At 42.4% G+C, this 15,266-nt stretch overlaps 1 protein-coding gene across 1 annotated transcript in view; it reads right to left on the bottom strand.

The window, feature by feature from the left end:
- Positions 1-15,266, bottom strand: part of LOC139276887 (brefeldin A-inhibited guanine nucleotide-exchange protein 2-like) — a 118,261-nt gene that overhangs the window by 78,056 nt on the left and 24,939 nt on the right. Inside the window, exons 4-8 of the mRNA XM_070894884.1 lie at positions 14,753-14,896; positions 4,951-5,130; positions 2,738-3,011; positions 1,484-1,612; positions 539-693 (exon numbers count right to left, since the gene is read on the bottom strand). Coding sequence (XP_070750985.1) covers positions 539-693; positions 1,484-1,612; positions 2,738-3,011; positions 4,951-5,130; positions 14,753-14,896 — 882 coding nt within the window. The remainder of the gene's footprint in view (positions 1-538; positions 694-1,483; positions 1,613-2,737; positions 3,012-4,950; positions 5,131-14,752; positions 14,897-15,266) is intronic.

The following is a 15,266-nucleotide window of genomic DNA, read 5'->3' as shown; positions in this document are numbered from 1 at the left end:
CTGTAAACTGCCACTGCTTAACTTAATAAAATCTGGTAGAAACTTACTTTAGCCTTCAAACTGTCGTTGGAATTCCACATTCCAACACCAAAGAAACAAAAAGATAGCTTTTATCTCTGACTAATGCCCAATTGTAAAGTGGCCTATTTCAAATTGTCAAAAGATATGAGCATCATACAGTAGCAAAAAGTGCTGAATCCCCAACAGAGTGGATCAGAAGAGAACTCTGTGCTCAGTGAGCGTGATCCAATTTACCGAACTATAAAAAGGAAACCACCTATCCCTGTATTTCCCCAATTGCCCGACATAGCAATTGTATCCTTGATTCAGGCCAATCAAAGGAAAATGAAGCATATGCATACACAAATACACCCCGAATGCCTGTTTGAACAAATTATTTATGGCAATTATACCAGACGGAACCACAGCTCAAGCAAGGTGGTAAAAAATGAGGATGTAAAAATTAGAGCATCTGTATCAGAGTCCTTGAAAAGGTAGAGCCTGGAGTCCAGCAAAAAAATATAATTTGGTTCTTTACCTGGACATCACTATATGGTACAGACTGCCTATCAGGCAGTGGTAGTGATCCTTCAGGGATACCATTGGACTGCAGGTTTTCAATGTGATCAGCAGCAGTTTGGTTTTCTGAAACTGCCTCTACTGTTCCATTTTCACACTTTGTTTCTTCTGCCTCTTAAGAAAGAACATTTTCCATTATCAATCGAAGAACATTTCTGCATAGAGTTTATTCAATAGCTACTGAAACATTGTATAAGCCAAGAGAAAATTGCATGAATGCACTTTAGTATCATAAGACTGTCCCATTCAAACATTAAAATATTGTGCTTTGTGCATGAAAATATAGGGTTTTCAGCACTCTTCTAAAGATAATATCATTGTTTTGTTTGCAACTATCTTAAAAACGACTTCACCTATTCATAAAAATTTGTTGAACTCTTGGAATATATCCCATTTAAAAGCTTACATAGTGCACATAAGTTAATCTCTTTCTAGTTTCAAAGCATATACCTTTGGACTTTGATTTTAGGAACATATCGGACATTCCAACATCAAAGCCCAATTAATCAAAACATAAAATATACCTTTTTCACTCAAAAATAGTTTGCTTTGGAGGTTATATTGCCCTCGTTTTTCCCCTACTCATTACTCGTCCACTTCTGGTTCTGCAAGACTGCAGACCAGCTGTAGATAATGGAAGACAATCTTTCAGTTCTGCTCATGTTAATCTTCAACTGGCTCCTCGAAAGCTGGTGAAAATGGTTTGGCAATAACTCACCCACCAATTTTACCTGCCTGTAAGGTGCACCCACATGGCAGCTAAAAAGCAGAAATTTAAAAAAGAAATTTGGTGCAGTGGGCAAACCAATCAGTCTTATATGATGGCATGGTACTGCGCTGCTATCGATTCAACAAGTTACCTGAAACAAAATCAAAATTATTTCATCAAGATCTCAGGGACTACCTGCAGTTACAATGGCCACCACTTTCTCCAATATTTGCCCCACGATATCTTCCGTATTCACATTTTCCTCATGACTTCCATCCACATTGCCTTTAGTTAAAACAGACTGATTAGAGCCTGAAATAGTACCTGAAAACGTTGATCAAGACAGGGAGAAAGCAGATAATATCAAAATATACTAAATTCTCCTCGGTTTAATATCTAAGGCACAGTAGTTACTGGAATTTAGCAGTGGCACACAAATTAGAAACATGGTAGAGTCCATCAATCCCCATTTATAAACATTTGCAGAACTGAACAAATGTGACAGCATCAGGCCATCGTTCTTCAGTTCTTCTGTGCCACACAGCACTCTCTGGGTGTATGGGTACTTTATTTTCGAGTCTCTGTCAATGCTGCTCTGGAGCTGATGACAGAAGTCTAAGGTGACTCTCCTTCATTCCTGTGCAGAACAGCATTTCCACAAGACCATGGCCAAAATTGGTCATCAACCCATCAAGATAACCAAGGTGAACCTGGGGTCTATCAGCCCATGGGACAGTGCATTGTTGCTTTTAAGTACTGTGCCACCAAATTATCCCATATAAAATTACAGTACAACAGAACAAGGCTAATTCGAACATGACCAATCTGCACACATCAGTAATGGAATTGATTTTTTAGACTACAAAATAACCATCAATCCAGAATATTAACCATAATCTGTAAAATTCCTTTAGGGCTCAGAAATTAATACTGGTCCACAGACCAGTATATTTAGCGAACAGCAATTTCTGCTGGAGTGGAACTGGTCCAATGACTGATAGAAAACTAAGAAATCTCTACAAGTTCAAAAAGCACAACTGAAATGTTAACAGCAGCAGGAATTGGAAGAGAGTCTTGCCATTTAAATAACACTGCATTGAAGTTCGAAGTGCACGATCAACTGAAGCTCAACTCCACTCCGCCAGCATTATATTTTAAATGGCAGATCTCCTAAAAGTGCCAATACTAAACTGAAATGGCAACTCCTCCCCCCAAAGTAGAACTTTATTGGCTACTTACACGATTGTTCCATTTTCTTGAGTAATAAGCATCTCACATTAAATTATGATACATAACTATTTCAAGCCCTGTTCAGTTTTAATAGGCTATCAGTGACATTGTCCTGTAACTAGATGTGACTACTGCAGTTTTACTGCTTTGTAGATTTTACATTTTTTGACAAGATCCTAATTAATAGTTTTAGCAAGATTTTGAAATAAATATGAACACCTGCAGTATTTAAAGAGTGATCAGAATCTATGTTGACTTCTTCTATATGGTCTGCTATAGTCCCATTTTCTATTTCTGTGATTCCAACTTCGTTTTTCTCCTGCATGGTATTTATCTGATCTGCTTCCCGCTCTGCTGAAACCAGTCTGCCAGAATGTTCTTCTATCCGATCAAGTTGTGGAGATCCAACTAAACTGGGAGGTCCAGGAGACAGATGGAGCTGATTTTGATGCTGTGGTTGCTTGCCTTTCTCTAGGTCTTTAGCCTCATGTACCTGTAAAACAGCAGTTAGCCATTTTCCATGGTGGGAAAATTGTCTTACCAATGATAGCTTTACAACAGTCTGTGGAACAAGTTCTGGTCATATTGAAGAGCATTATTTAGGGTGATTCACTTAAATGCTAAGGGATGTTGACATAAGCTGTATGTTTCATGGATTGAAGTATAATTACATTATACACTCATTGAACAACATGTTCAAAAAGTACATTATCAAAGCATGGTTAAAAGCAAAAGCTGTTTTTTCTATTAAAAGCTAGTTCTATATACAAGAGCAGATGGTAGAAAATCTATTACCATATCGGGCACAACAAAATGATCACAGCATATTGCTATTTTAAGATAAACCAGAATTGTACTGTGAGCAACTATCCATTATTAGAAGCCCAAAATTTAAACACAAATTTCCAACCATGCTTCCCGGTCTGCAGTTGCTTCAAGTTGATAGAAATTAAATTTTAGCCAAAGATATTAAAGTTAAAAATAGCTCTGAATGAGTAAAGAGTTATAGCCTTGACTTAAAAATATTGCCTCCTAATCCTATAATATTGCTACTTCAAAATACTTTGCGAAAGACATTTTTTTTTATCCTGCATGCTTAGAATGGATAGGCTACAAAGTGTGTTCGAGACAGCTAACTACAGTATTGGCAATACAGGTACTGTGTTTATACTGCATGGTTCCAACTGAAATTCACCTGTCCAAGTGGCAAGCTTGCAGAGTCCCTTTCGTGGCCATTAACATTTAACAGTTTTGAGAGCATGGGTGATTTATGTACACACAACACTTTTCAACACCAAGTTTAAATAAAGTGTTCAGGAGGTCCAGCTGAACCTTCAAGACACATTAAGCTAGGTTTGACACCACTATGCAATTATATTGGATGCTGCATCAAACCCAAGCACTTTGAAATTACTACCTGCATAGAGTTTCATGTCACTTCTGCTCAGGGTTAGATGTTCATACCCCATGTTATATCGTGATTGTCAAGTGAAAATTGCTCCACAGTGATGCAGTTGCAGCTCAAGTGCATCACAACATTCTGATTGAGTGATCAACAACTAGAAACAATGCCAATGGAACATGTTGTTTGACTACAGATTGCTCATCTGGAAAAACAAATTTGTTGCATAATAGCTGGAGAATTATTACAAGCAATTGCTGGAACAGTGATTCCTTCGGATCAGTACTTAATGATTTCTACAAAAACAGCATTTTGCACAAAGCCTGACTTGGATAAAGAAAAAAAAACTTTTTAAATGATTTGTCACGATACAGAAGCAGCCTTCGAGTCTCTTGGGAAAGCATTTCCCAGAATGTTTGAAGGATGCGGTTTGTTGTTCCAAGTGGCAATTTGCAATAAATTATTTGTTTTCTGTCCTTTCACTCACACCACTTCTCCAGCTAGAGCAGTGGGATGGCCTGTGCTGCTGACGTGTTTATAACCTTTGCCATAACTGCTGTATAACAAGTTAACTTGAATAAGCAAAGTGGTCACAGTTTATTCTTCAGTCTTACGAAGCCAGAAAATGGTGTTGCAGTTAGAAATGTTATTAAAACAGAGGCAAATCCAATGCCCATTCTTCTCTGTCAGTCAGATAGACAGATATTCAAGCACCTGGTGAAAGGAGGGGTGGGTGGTGGAGAAAATCATTGCTGAGCCTGATCCTCTCCTCAAGAGAATCATAAACATACACACTTTCCAGCAGGGCACACTTCATAGTGATCAAGAAAGAAACTCTGGTTATTTTTTTCCCCTTCCACAGAGGCAGTGTCGCCAATCCATCCGAGATCAGCTAATTCAAAACAGATCACGAGTCAAAGCTAGGGCCTGCTGGTCTGTATAAGCTCAGTTATAATGCTGCCTTCAGGAACAAAGCTGCCAAGAAAACACCTCGATATCCTCACCCTGAATTTTTGTTTTAAATACATACCACTTCGTTTTCCATCTTTGTAAATATTACATTGAGCATCTGTGTGAGAGTAGCTTTTGCGGTAGTCTGATTGATGAGATTTTTACTAGCTAGGTAGATATTGTAGCAAGTCCGGACAGTCTGCAAGATCGTTCCTTCATGGATTTCAATGTGAGATGAAGTCACAGCAGTGAGCAGTGCCTAAAATTATGAGCAACAGATAAATGAACAGTGAATAAAAGTATACTACAGGTACAACGTCCAGAATCTGGCTGTCCGAAAACTGCAATCGTCCGAAAACCAGACATTTTTGCCCAGCCAAGATGGTGACATCGGGCAGCGAGGATGAGGAAATCGGTAAAAACCGCAGTGCTGGGGGAGGGAGAGAATCGAGGAATCGGCGGGCAGCGAGGATCGGTGGATTGGCGAGAAGCGGAGGGTCGGCGGGCAGCAAGGAGCGCCAACAGTGAGGTCCGAAATTCAGAAAAATCCAAAAACCGGCACGATCTCGGTCCCGAGGTTTTCGGATTTCAGATGTATTGATTTTCTTGTCCGAAATCAGGAAAAATCCGAAAACCGGCACTGTCTCGGTCCCAAGGTTGCCGGATTTCAGACGTTGTACCCGTACGTGGAAACTACTCAAATTACTTACAATTTCATTTGATATTTTTCTTTAGTATTCCCTTATCATTTTCAGACTATTATACACTTCACAATACATTGCACAATTAAAAATCCATTTTCTGTGAGGAGAAAAGGTGTTTTTCTTTTACTCCTCTCGCTCTCATCGTAACCATTCCTTGACCAAGAATGGCGAGGCAACCTGCTCTCGGGTAACTGCCTTTCCAAACTGGAGCTGACATCGACGGGGCCCCGAGTATCAACAGTTAAATCAGAAATGTATATGGGGAGTGCAATTCTGCATCCTATGCACTTTGTAGCACAGCAGACTGAATATAAGTTTGCCATTTAAAACATAGAAACATAGAAAATAGGTGCAGGAGTAGGCCATTCGACCCTTCGAGCCTGCACCGCCATTCAATGAGTTCATGGCTGAACATGCAACTTCAGTACCCGATTCCTGCTTTCTCGCCATACCCCTTGATCCCCCCTAGGAGTAAGGACTACATCTAACTCCTTTTTGAATATATTTAGTGAATTGGCCTCAACAACTTTCTGTGGTAGAGAATTCCACAGGTTCACCACTCTGGGTGAAGAAGTTTCTCCTCATCTCGGTCCTAAATGGCTTACCCCTTATCCTTAGACTGTGTCCCCTGGTTCTGGACTTCCCCAACATTAATAAGAACATAAGAACATAAGAATTAGGAACAGGAGTAGGCCATCTAGCCCCTCGAGTCTGCTCCGCCGCCCAACAAGATCACAGCTGATCTGGCCGTGGACTCAGCTCCACTTACCCGCCCGCTCCCCAGAACCCTTAATTCCCTTATTGGTTAAAAATCTATCTATCTGTGATTTGAATATATTCAATGAGCTAGCCTCAACTGCTTCCTTGGGCAGAGAATTCTACAGATTCACAACCCTCTGGGAGAAGAAATTCCTTCTCAACTCGGTTTTAAATTGGCTCCCCTGTATTTTGAGGCTGTGCCCCCTAGTTCTAGTCTCCCCGACCAGTGGAAACAACCTCTCTGCCTCTATCTTGTCTATCCCTTTCATTATTTTAAATGTTTCTATAAGATCACCCCTCATCCTTCTGAACTCCAATGAGTAAAGACCCAGTCTACTCAATCTATCATCATAAGGTAACCCCTGGAATCAGCCTAGTGAATCGTCTCTGTACCCCTTCCAAAGCTAGTATATCCTTCCTTAAGTAAGGTGACCAAAACTGTACGCAGTACTCCAGGTGCAGCCTCACCAATGCCCTGTACAATTGCAGCAGGACCTCCCTGCTTTTGTACTCCATCCCTCTCGCAATGAAGGCCAACATTCCATTCGCCTTCCTGATTACCTGCTGCACCTGCAAACTAACTTTTTGGGATTCATGCACAAGGACCCCCAGGTCCCTCTGCACTGCAGCATGTTGTAATTTCTCCCCATTCAAATAATATTCCCTCTTACTGTTTTTTTTTCCAAGGTGGATGACCTCACATTTTCCAACATTGTATTCCATCTGCCAAACCTTAGCCCATTCGCTTAATCTATCTAAATCTCTTTGCAGTCTCTCTGTGTCCTCTACATAACCCGCTTTCCCACTAATCTTTGTGTCATCTGCAAATTTTGTTACACTACACTCTGTCCCCTCTTCCAGGTCATCTATGTATATTGTAAACAGTTGTGGTCCTAGCACCGATCCCCGTGGCACACCACTAACCACCGATTTCCAACCCGAAAAGGACCCATTTATCCCGACTCTCTGCTTTCTGTTAGCCAGCCAATTCTCTATCCATGCTAATACATTTCCTCTGACTCCGCGTACCTTTATCTTCTGCAGTTACCTTTTGTGTGGCACCTTATCGAATGCCTTTTGGAAATCTAAATACACCACATCCATCGGTACCACCTCTATCCACCATGCTCGTTATATCCTCAAAGAATTCCAGTAAATTAGTTACACATGATTTCCCCTTCAGGAATCCATGTTGCGTCTGCTTGATTGCACTATTCCTATCTCGATGTCCCACTATTTCTTCCTTAATGATAGCTTCAAGCATTTTCCCCACTACAGATGTTAAACTAACCGGCCTATAGTTACCTGCCTTTTGTCTGCCCCCTTTTTTTAAACAGAGGCGTTACATTAGCTGCTTTCCAATCCGATGGCACCTCCCCAGAGTCCAGAGAATTTTGGTAGATTATAACGAATGCATCTGCTATAACTTCCACCATCTCTTTTAATACCCTGGGATGCATTTCATCAGGACCAGGAGACTTGTCTACCTTGAATCCCATTAGCCTGTCCAGCACTACCCCCCTAGTGATAGTGATTGTCTCAAGGTCCTCCCTTCCCACATTCCCATGACCAGCAATTTTTGGCATGATTTTTGTGTCTTCCACTGTGAAGACCGAAGCAAAATAATTGTTTAAGGTCTCAGCCATTTCCACATTTCCCATTATTAAATCCCCTTTCTCATCTTCTAAGGGACCAACATTTACTTTAGTCACTCTTTTCCATTTTATATATCGGTAAAAGCTTTTATGTTTTCATGTTTTGCGCAAGTTTACATTCGTAATCTATCTTCCCCTTCTTTATTGCTTTCTTAGTCATTCCTTGCTGTCGTTTAAAATTTTCCCAATCTTCTAGTTTCCCACTAACCTTGGCCACCTTATAAGCATTGGTTTTTAATTTGATACTCTCCTTTATTTCCTTGGTTATCCACGGCTGGTTATCCCTTCTCTTACTGCCCTTTTCCACTGGAATATATTTTTGTTGAGAGCTCCTATGAAAGAGCTCCTTAAAAGTCCTCCACTGTTCCTCAATTGTGCGACCGTTTAGTCTGTGTTCCCAGTCTACTTTAGCCAACTCTACCCTCATCCCACTGTAGTCTCCTTTGTTTAAGCATAGTAAGAGTTTGAGACACTACTTCCTCACCCTCAATCTATTATAAATTAAGGCTTGATTAAGGCCAAGTATTAGCTTGGCTCAATTGGTTACATTCTCTCCTGAGAGAGGTTGTGTGTTCAAGCCCAGGCTAACACCCCCAGCATTGAAGCACTGACCATACTCGATCAGCTCCGCTGCCAGACACAAGACTCCCAGAGCAAGTGCTCTACTCGGAGCTCCTTCATGGCAAATGAGCCAAAAGTGGACAGCGGAAACATTACAAGGACACCCTCAAAGCCTCCCTGATAAAGTGCGACATCCCAATTGACACCTGGGAGTCCCTGGCCAAAGACTGCCCTAATTGCATCCGGGAGGGCGCTGAGCACCTCGAGTCTCAACGTCGAGAGCATGCAGAAATCATGCACAGGTAGCGGAAAGTGTGTGCGGCAAACCAGTCCCATCCACCCCTTCCCTCAACACTATGTGTCCCACCTGTGACAGAGTCTGTGGCTCTAGTATTGGACTGTTCAGCCATCAAAGAACTCACTTCAGGAGTGGAAGCAAGTCCACCTCGATTCAGAGGTACTGCCTATGATGATGATGATGATGGTTCAAGCCCAACAAATAATGTAAGTTGACATTTCAGAGTAGTACTGAGGAAATGCTGTTGTAGGCACCGTATTTCGAGTAAGGTTTTAAATGAAGTCCTATCTGCCTGTTCTGGTGGTTCAGGTGAATACTGGAGGTTTCATGATACTATTTGGAAAGAAAGAGACTTCTACCAGTGTCCTTGGCAACATTGGTCCTTCAACCACAAGAACCATTCTGGTATCTGCTCAGCACAATATTGCTGCCACAATTCCTGACATGAAAGCGACAACACTTCCCAAGTTGTTCAATCCTTGTTTGATGCTTTGAAATGGTTCTAAGAGAAATATTAAGCTGTTATATAAATGCAAGTCTTTTTTTAATAAGATGATATGCTTCAAACAAAGGCCGTTTAATCTTCTGTGAGCAAAGTTGCTCACTAATCTCAGGTGGGTGGAGATTGGCAACAAGTAAAAACACGATTCCAGAATCTCAGAAAAAGCAATCAACTGTGCACCTCTCTGCAAAAGAAACTAGGGGTAAACTCCCTAAACTTGTGCTCATCCAAAACTCTGCTGCCCGTATCCTAACCCGCACCAAATCCCATTCACCCATCACCCCTCTGCTCGCTAACCTATATAGGTTCGTGGTCCAGCAATGCCTCGGTTTTAAATTGTCATCCTGATTTTCATAGCCTCAGCCCTCCCTATCTCTGTAACCTCCTCCAGCCCTACAAAGCTCCGAGATCTCTAAGCTCCACCAATTCTGGCCCTATCCATATGCCTGATTTCCTTCACTCCACCATTGGTGGTCATGCCCAAGTTGTGTAATTCGCTTTCCTAAACCTTTCTGCCTCTCTGCTCCTCGCTCATCCTTTAAGGCGCCCCTTAAAACTTTTCGCTTTTGGTCACCGGTCCTAATATCTCTTGTGGCTTGGTGTCAAATTTTGCCTAATTATACTCCTGTGAAGTGCCTTGGGCTGTTTTACAACATTAAAGGTACTATATAAATGCAACTTGTTGCTGTAGGTATGATAAATCCTCAACTGCCTCTCCCAAATCAACCATGTCAAAAAATGTACACAGTAATTAACACATGCAACAAAAAGCAACTAGAAAATCTTTAAAAAAAGGAATATAACTATAGGTTTTCAAACTAGGTTCACAGACCCTGGGAAGGGGGGTCCAAGATCATGACATTTCTGAACCTTTCTGGAACTATTGACTTATTCGCACATTAGTTTTGCTGCTGTATACTAATCAAATATTTTTCTGAAGCAATCACACTTTTTTTCTAAGGCTGCTAAGGTATAGGGACAACACAAATCCCAGGCAGAATGGAGATGATTGAGTAAGTCCCCATGAGACTGCACTGCTGTACGTGACTGGGATTGATTTTACGGACATAATTTGGGTATGCTGAGTAAATAGACTATTTGTTGTGAAACAGACTCTGTTTTCTGCACGTCCTGTCCCGTTTTCAACTCACCGGCCCACTAGTGCGACCCACCAGCCGCCAGTGAGCCCTGCTACAGAGGTTCAATGTTCACTTTAACAAATAACTAAGTTAGCGGTCATGGTCAGGATAGGGAATGCAGTCCCCATGATGGATTATAGCTGCAATTGACCAGCATGGAAAGGGTTAATCAGGGCAGCAGCAGAGAACCTGCAGCTAATTCGATTTGTGACAGTATCCTCTAGCTTAGTACTGCCATACTTTATCTTTTTATATAGTAAGGTCACTGAGCAGATTGTAGATTTGTGAAGTTTCAACCTGTTCTTCGAGATAAGTGACAAAGTAATTTCAAAGCCACAATATTTTGAAATACAGAATCAAGGTCTAGTTATTGTTCTGCAATTATGTGATGTTTGAGCAGATGGAGCCTGCATAAAAAATGGATAAGAAAGTGAAATGTGTGGGAACAGAAGACAATGTGCTTCAGTCCTTGTGGTCAGGGGACTGAAGCTGCAGACTTGCAGCTCTGCCTTTTTAAATTCTACACAGTGGGCAGCTAATATTGAGTAACTGGAACGTAGGTCAGAAGTTATCATTGGAATGTGAAATCAGTATACTGGGAAAAAAAACACATCGAGAAAGGCCAGAACTGGAAAATACAGCATTACAAACAGACCTGGGAAAGACTCCCAAGGAGGAATAGTAATCAGAGTGCGAGAAGATAAGGTAATTGTTACTTCCTGGTGCCAATTGCAAGCACACTAGAGTTTCAATTCAGTAAAAGGGCACCATCTGCTCAGACAAATGTAAAAAATAAAGTAATAAAATTCATGTAAGGTCTGGGAAACAAAGGCGAGTCTCAGCCAGAGTGCTCATGCAGTGAGATGACGGGGTATATAGGGAAAGAGTCTGCTTCTAAATGGGGAGCTGCGGAAGAGCCCTTGGTCAGCCATGCTCCCAGGACAGCCATGCTCCCAGGACACGCACCCCAGAAATGCAAGATTGCCATAGGGTCATGTGTTTATGTTGCATGTTTTGCTGGATTTACAGTTTCTGCAAAATAATGACAAAACACAGCACCTGATTGGCTAACACCTGGCAGTGTACTAATATTTGTCAATAATGCCCCTCACACAATAGCGTTTCAAGTCGAATGGGGAATTGCAATTTCTGTACAATTACAATGAGCTTGCATTTTCTGGAATGGTGTGTTTGGCGGCATACACAGTTAATCGGACATTTGCGCTCTCCATTCATAATCGCACTACATTTATGCCGTAACTTGCAGGAACATTGACCTCCCTAAGCCGTAGACGGACCAATGACAAATCCAGGACCTCGAGAACAGCGCGACCAATGGCTCACCAAGCAGATCAACCACAGAACGTACCAAAATCTGAGAATAGGGCCATAACAGATTGAGGCGTGGCATTGGGAGACAAGTGAGCTGCAACTTCGGAGTTTTTGAAAGGCTGCAAAAAGTAAACTTCAGTGTCTGCACATCTCTTTTTCCACAGCAATGGTGCAGGAAGTTTTAAGGGGATGAGTACCTGCTCTTGGTTGAGATGGAGCATTAGCGAGAGCAGCTAGGGAGACTGGAATGGGCGGGTACTCCCCAAAAGGTCAGAATGGTGGCGTGGAGGGAGGCGGTTGAAGCGCTGAGCACCACGTTAGTTGTTCCATCAGGAGACCAGTGCAAAAGGAAATACAAAAACCCATCTCGGGCAGGCAAGGTAAGCATTCTCAAGGCTTCAAATCACAACGAGACGATAATTAATATTAAATGTGGCGACCTCTCCTTTTTTAAAGAATAGCATGAGGTGGAAAGGAGTTCTTCTATTTTAACATTTGTAACCTGAGAGAAGGCGACGTGCTTTTATATGATATCTATTTGTTTGCTCAAGGCAAAACTGAAAGAGAAGCAAATCTTAAGTCTATTTTGCTGTGGGAGATAGCCTTTCAGAGTGGGATATTGAATTGGACAGCTTAATTCTCTGAAGAAAGCATTCCAATGCCTGAAAAGAAGTCGGTCAGATATAGACTGATAGCTTACACAAAGCAAGACACCAAACCTATTCGCTGCTTCATCCCCACAGGGCAAGCTGCCGCCTAACAAGCAGGGGTCAATCACTGTTCAAATAACTGATAATCATGAACATGGGAACACGTAGGAAGAGGTGGGCTCCTGAAATTAATGCCTTCAGACACAACATAACTCTGGATGGAAAAACTGGCAAGAAAATACTGCCAAAACAGGACAATTTGAAAAAGATTAACTCAGAACATTTTCCAGGCTGCTGGGGTGTGGCTCCCAGGCCAAGTCACGTGAGGGCCATAAGTCACATCACACCATTATTTTTCAGTTTAAGTGGCTGCGCCAGAAATAGTGGCATAAATCTAGCAAATTGGCGGTTGCCATTGACTGCAATGGTGGGCATAGTTTTAAGATGGTTGGTGGAAGGTTTAGAGGGGATTTGGGGGTGGGGGGGGGAGGGGGGGAAAAGAGGGGAGGGTTGTGGCGATCTGGAACTCACTGCCTGGAAGAGTGGTGGATGCAGAAACCCTCACCACTTTTAAGAGATGGTTGGATAGGCACTTAAAGTGCCGTAACCTGCAGGGTTACGGATCTCGAGCTGGTAATTGGGATTAGACTGGATGGCCTTTTGTTGGCTGGCGCAGGTATAACGGTAAGCACTGCAGGGAATCGAATACAAGCCAGGGTGAGCTCCTGGAATAGTTTTGCTTGCCTGGATGGGTCGGAGGGGTATTTTCCAAGATTTTTTCTCTCCCTAAATTGGCCTGGGTTTTTATCTGTTTTTTGCCTCTCCCAGGAGATCATATGGCTCCAGTTGGGGTGGAGTGAAGAATGTTTCAGTACAAGGGGTATCGCAGTTGTGTGAGGTGGAATGGTTGGGCTGGGCGCTCTTCGCCTTTCCGCCATTGTTCATTGGTTGTAGGTTTTTATGTAACCTTCAGGGTTCTGACCGAGGGCCATGCGGCTCTTTGTCAGCCGGCGTGGACACGATGGGCCGAAATGGCCTCCTTCTGCGCTGTAAATATCTATGTTTCTATGAATGAAGAGAACAAACTTTAATCGGCTATCGGCAGAGCGGTGCAAACATCTGAGCAAATTATGGCATTATCTAAATAATGGCATAACTTATTTATTGGAATCTTTACATATTGATTAATGCAGATCAGGACCTCAAATCAGGCACCAAGCTTATGGTCTACAGGGCTGTAGAGATACCCGCCCTCCTGTATGGTTCAGAGACGTGAACCATACACAGTAGACACCTAAAATTGCTGGAGAAATACCACCAACGATGCCTCCGCAAAATCCTGCAAATCCCCTGGGACGTACCAACGTCAGTGTTCTCGATCAGGCCAACATCCCCAGCATCGAAGCACTGACCACACTCGACCAACTCTGTTGGGCGGGCCACATTGTCCGCATGTCGGACACAAGACTCCCAAAGCAAGCGCTCTACTCGGAACTCCTACACGGCAAGCGAGCCCCAGGTGGGCAGAGGAAACATTTCAAGGACACCCTCAAAGCCTCCTTGAGAAAGTGCAACATCTCCACAGACAGCTGGGAGTCCCAGGCCAAAGACCGCCCTAAGTGGAGGAACAGCTTCCGGGAGGGCGCTGAGCACCTTGAGTCTCGTCGCTGAGAGCATGCAGAAAACAAGCGCAGGCAGCAGAAGGAGCGTGTAGCAAACCAGACTCCCCATCCACCCTTTCCTTCAACAACTGTCTGTCCCACCTGCGACAGAGACTGTAATTCCCGAATTGGACTGTTCAGTCACCTGAGAACTCACTTTTGAAGTGGACGCAAGTCTTCCTCGATTTTGAGGGACTGCCTATGATGACGACTCCTCCCTCAGTATTTCACTATTAGAACAGATTATGTTCAAGCAGCATCCTCCCTTACATGCTCAGGACCTGAAGTGGGGCTTGAACCCTGAATCTTCTAACTCAGATGAGAATGCTACCAACTGAGCCAAAATGACACTTAGAATACAGGATTGGAGAGCGCATTAAAGGATACATGGACTCTAGTTTCAACTCATTTGAACGGTTTCTGAAGTACTATACCAACAGAAAAGATACGAATATCTACCTATACCTTGTGGGCAACAAGATGCGATGATAATTGTTTGGTGGAGTTTGGCTTGAAAAAGTTTGAGAAACACAAATCAAGTGTTAGATTTTTCATAGATAAATGGTCTCTAACTTCATCTGTTATAAATATGAGAGCATCAGTGGAAATATCAAACATACCTTAATTATCTGAAGTTGAACTCCTTCATCCGTTTGAGTTCCTTGAAAACACCCACAAATGGTTTCAATAATCCTATCAATCAACCTCTTTCCAGTTGAGCTATCAGGGGCATTACCCGTGATATGTCCATATGCTATCAGCTTCTACAAAAGATGTCACAACAGTGCACATTTCAGTAAACATTGAAATCAACAGGCTGCACCATATCCCAACATAGTGGTAACAGAAGAGGGCAACAAAATGACATACAAAATCTGCCAGTACAACTCTTGTAGTACTCCCGTCATTTTCAGCTGTCAAGCCGAGATATATATATATATTCAGTTCTAAGTCCTCTTGGACCTGTAACAGTTAGAACTGTATTTCTGCTTGGTATACAAGCGGGTGTCTAGACAGCAGTGTTCACAGAAGTGAGTTCCAATGGTACTGCTGTGTAATTGACTACTTTGGTAAGAAACCTAACAATGCTACCAGCATTCTGTATCACCAGCAGTCCTACATTTGTGTACCCAT

This window comes from Pristiophorus japonicus, chromosome 12, assembly GCF_044704955.1.
Source record: "Pristiophorus japonicus isolate sPriJap1 chromosome 12, sPriJap1.hap1, whole genome shotgun sequence".
Classification (NCBI taxonomy): Eukaryota; Metazoa; Chordata; class Chondrichthyes; family Pristiophoridae; genus Pristiophorus; species Pristiophorus japonicus.
The sequence above is the reverse complement of the archived record's forward strand: the minus strand, read 5'-3'. Positions and strand labels throughout refer to the sequence as shown.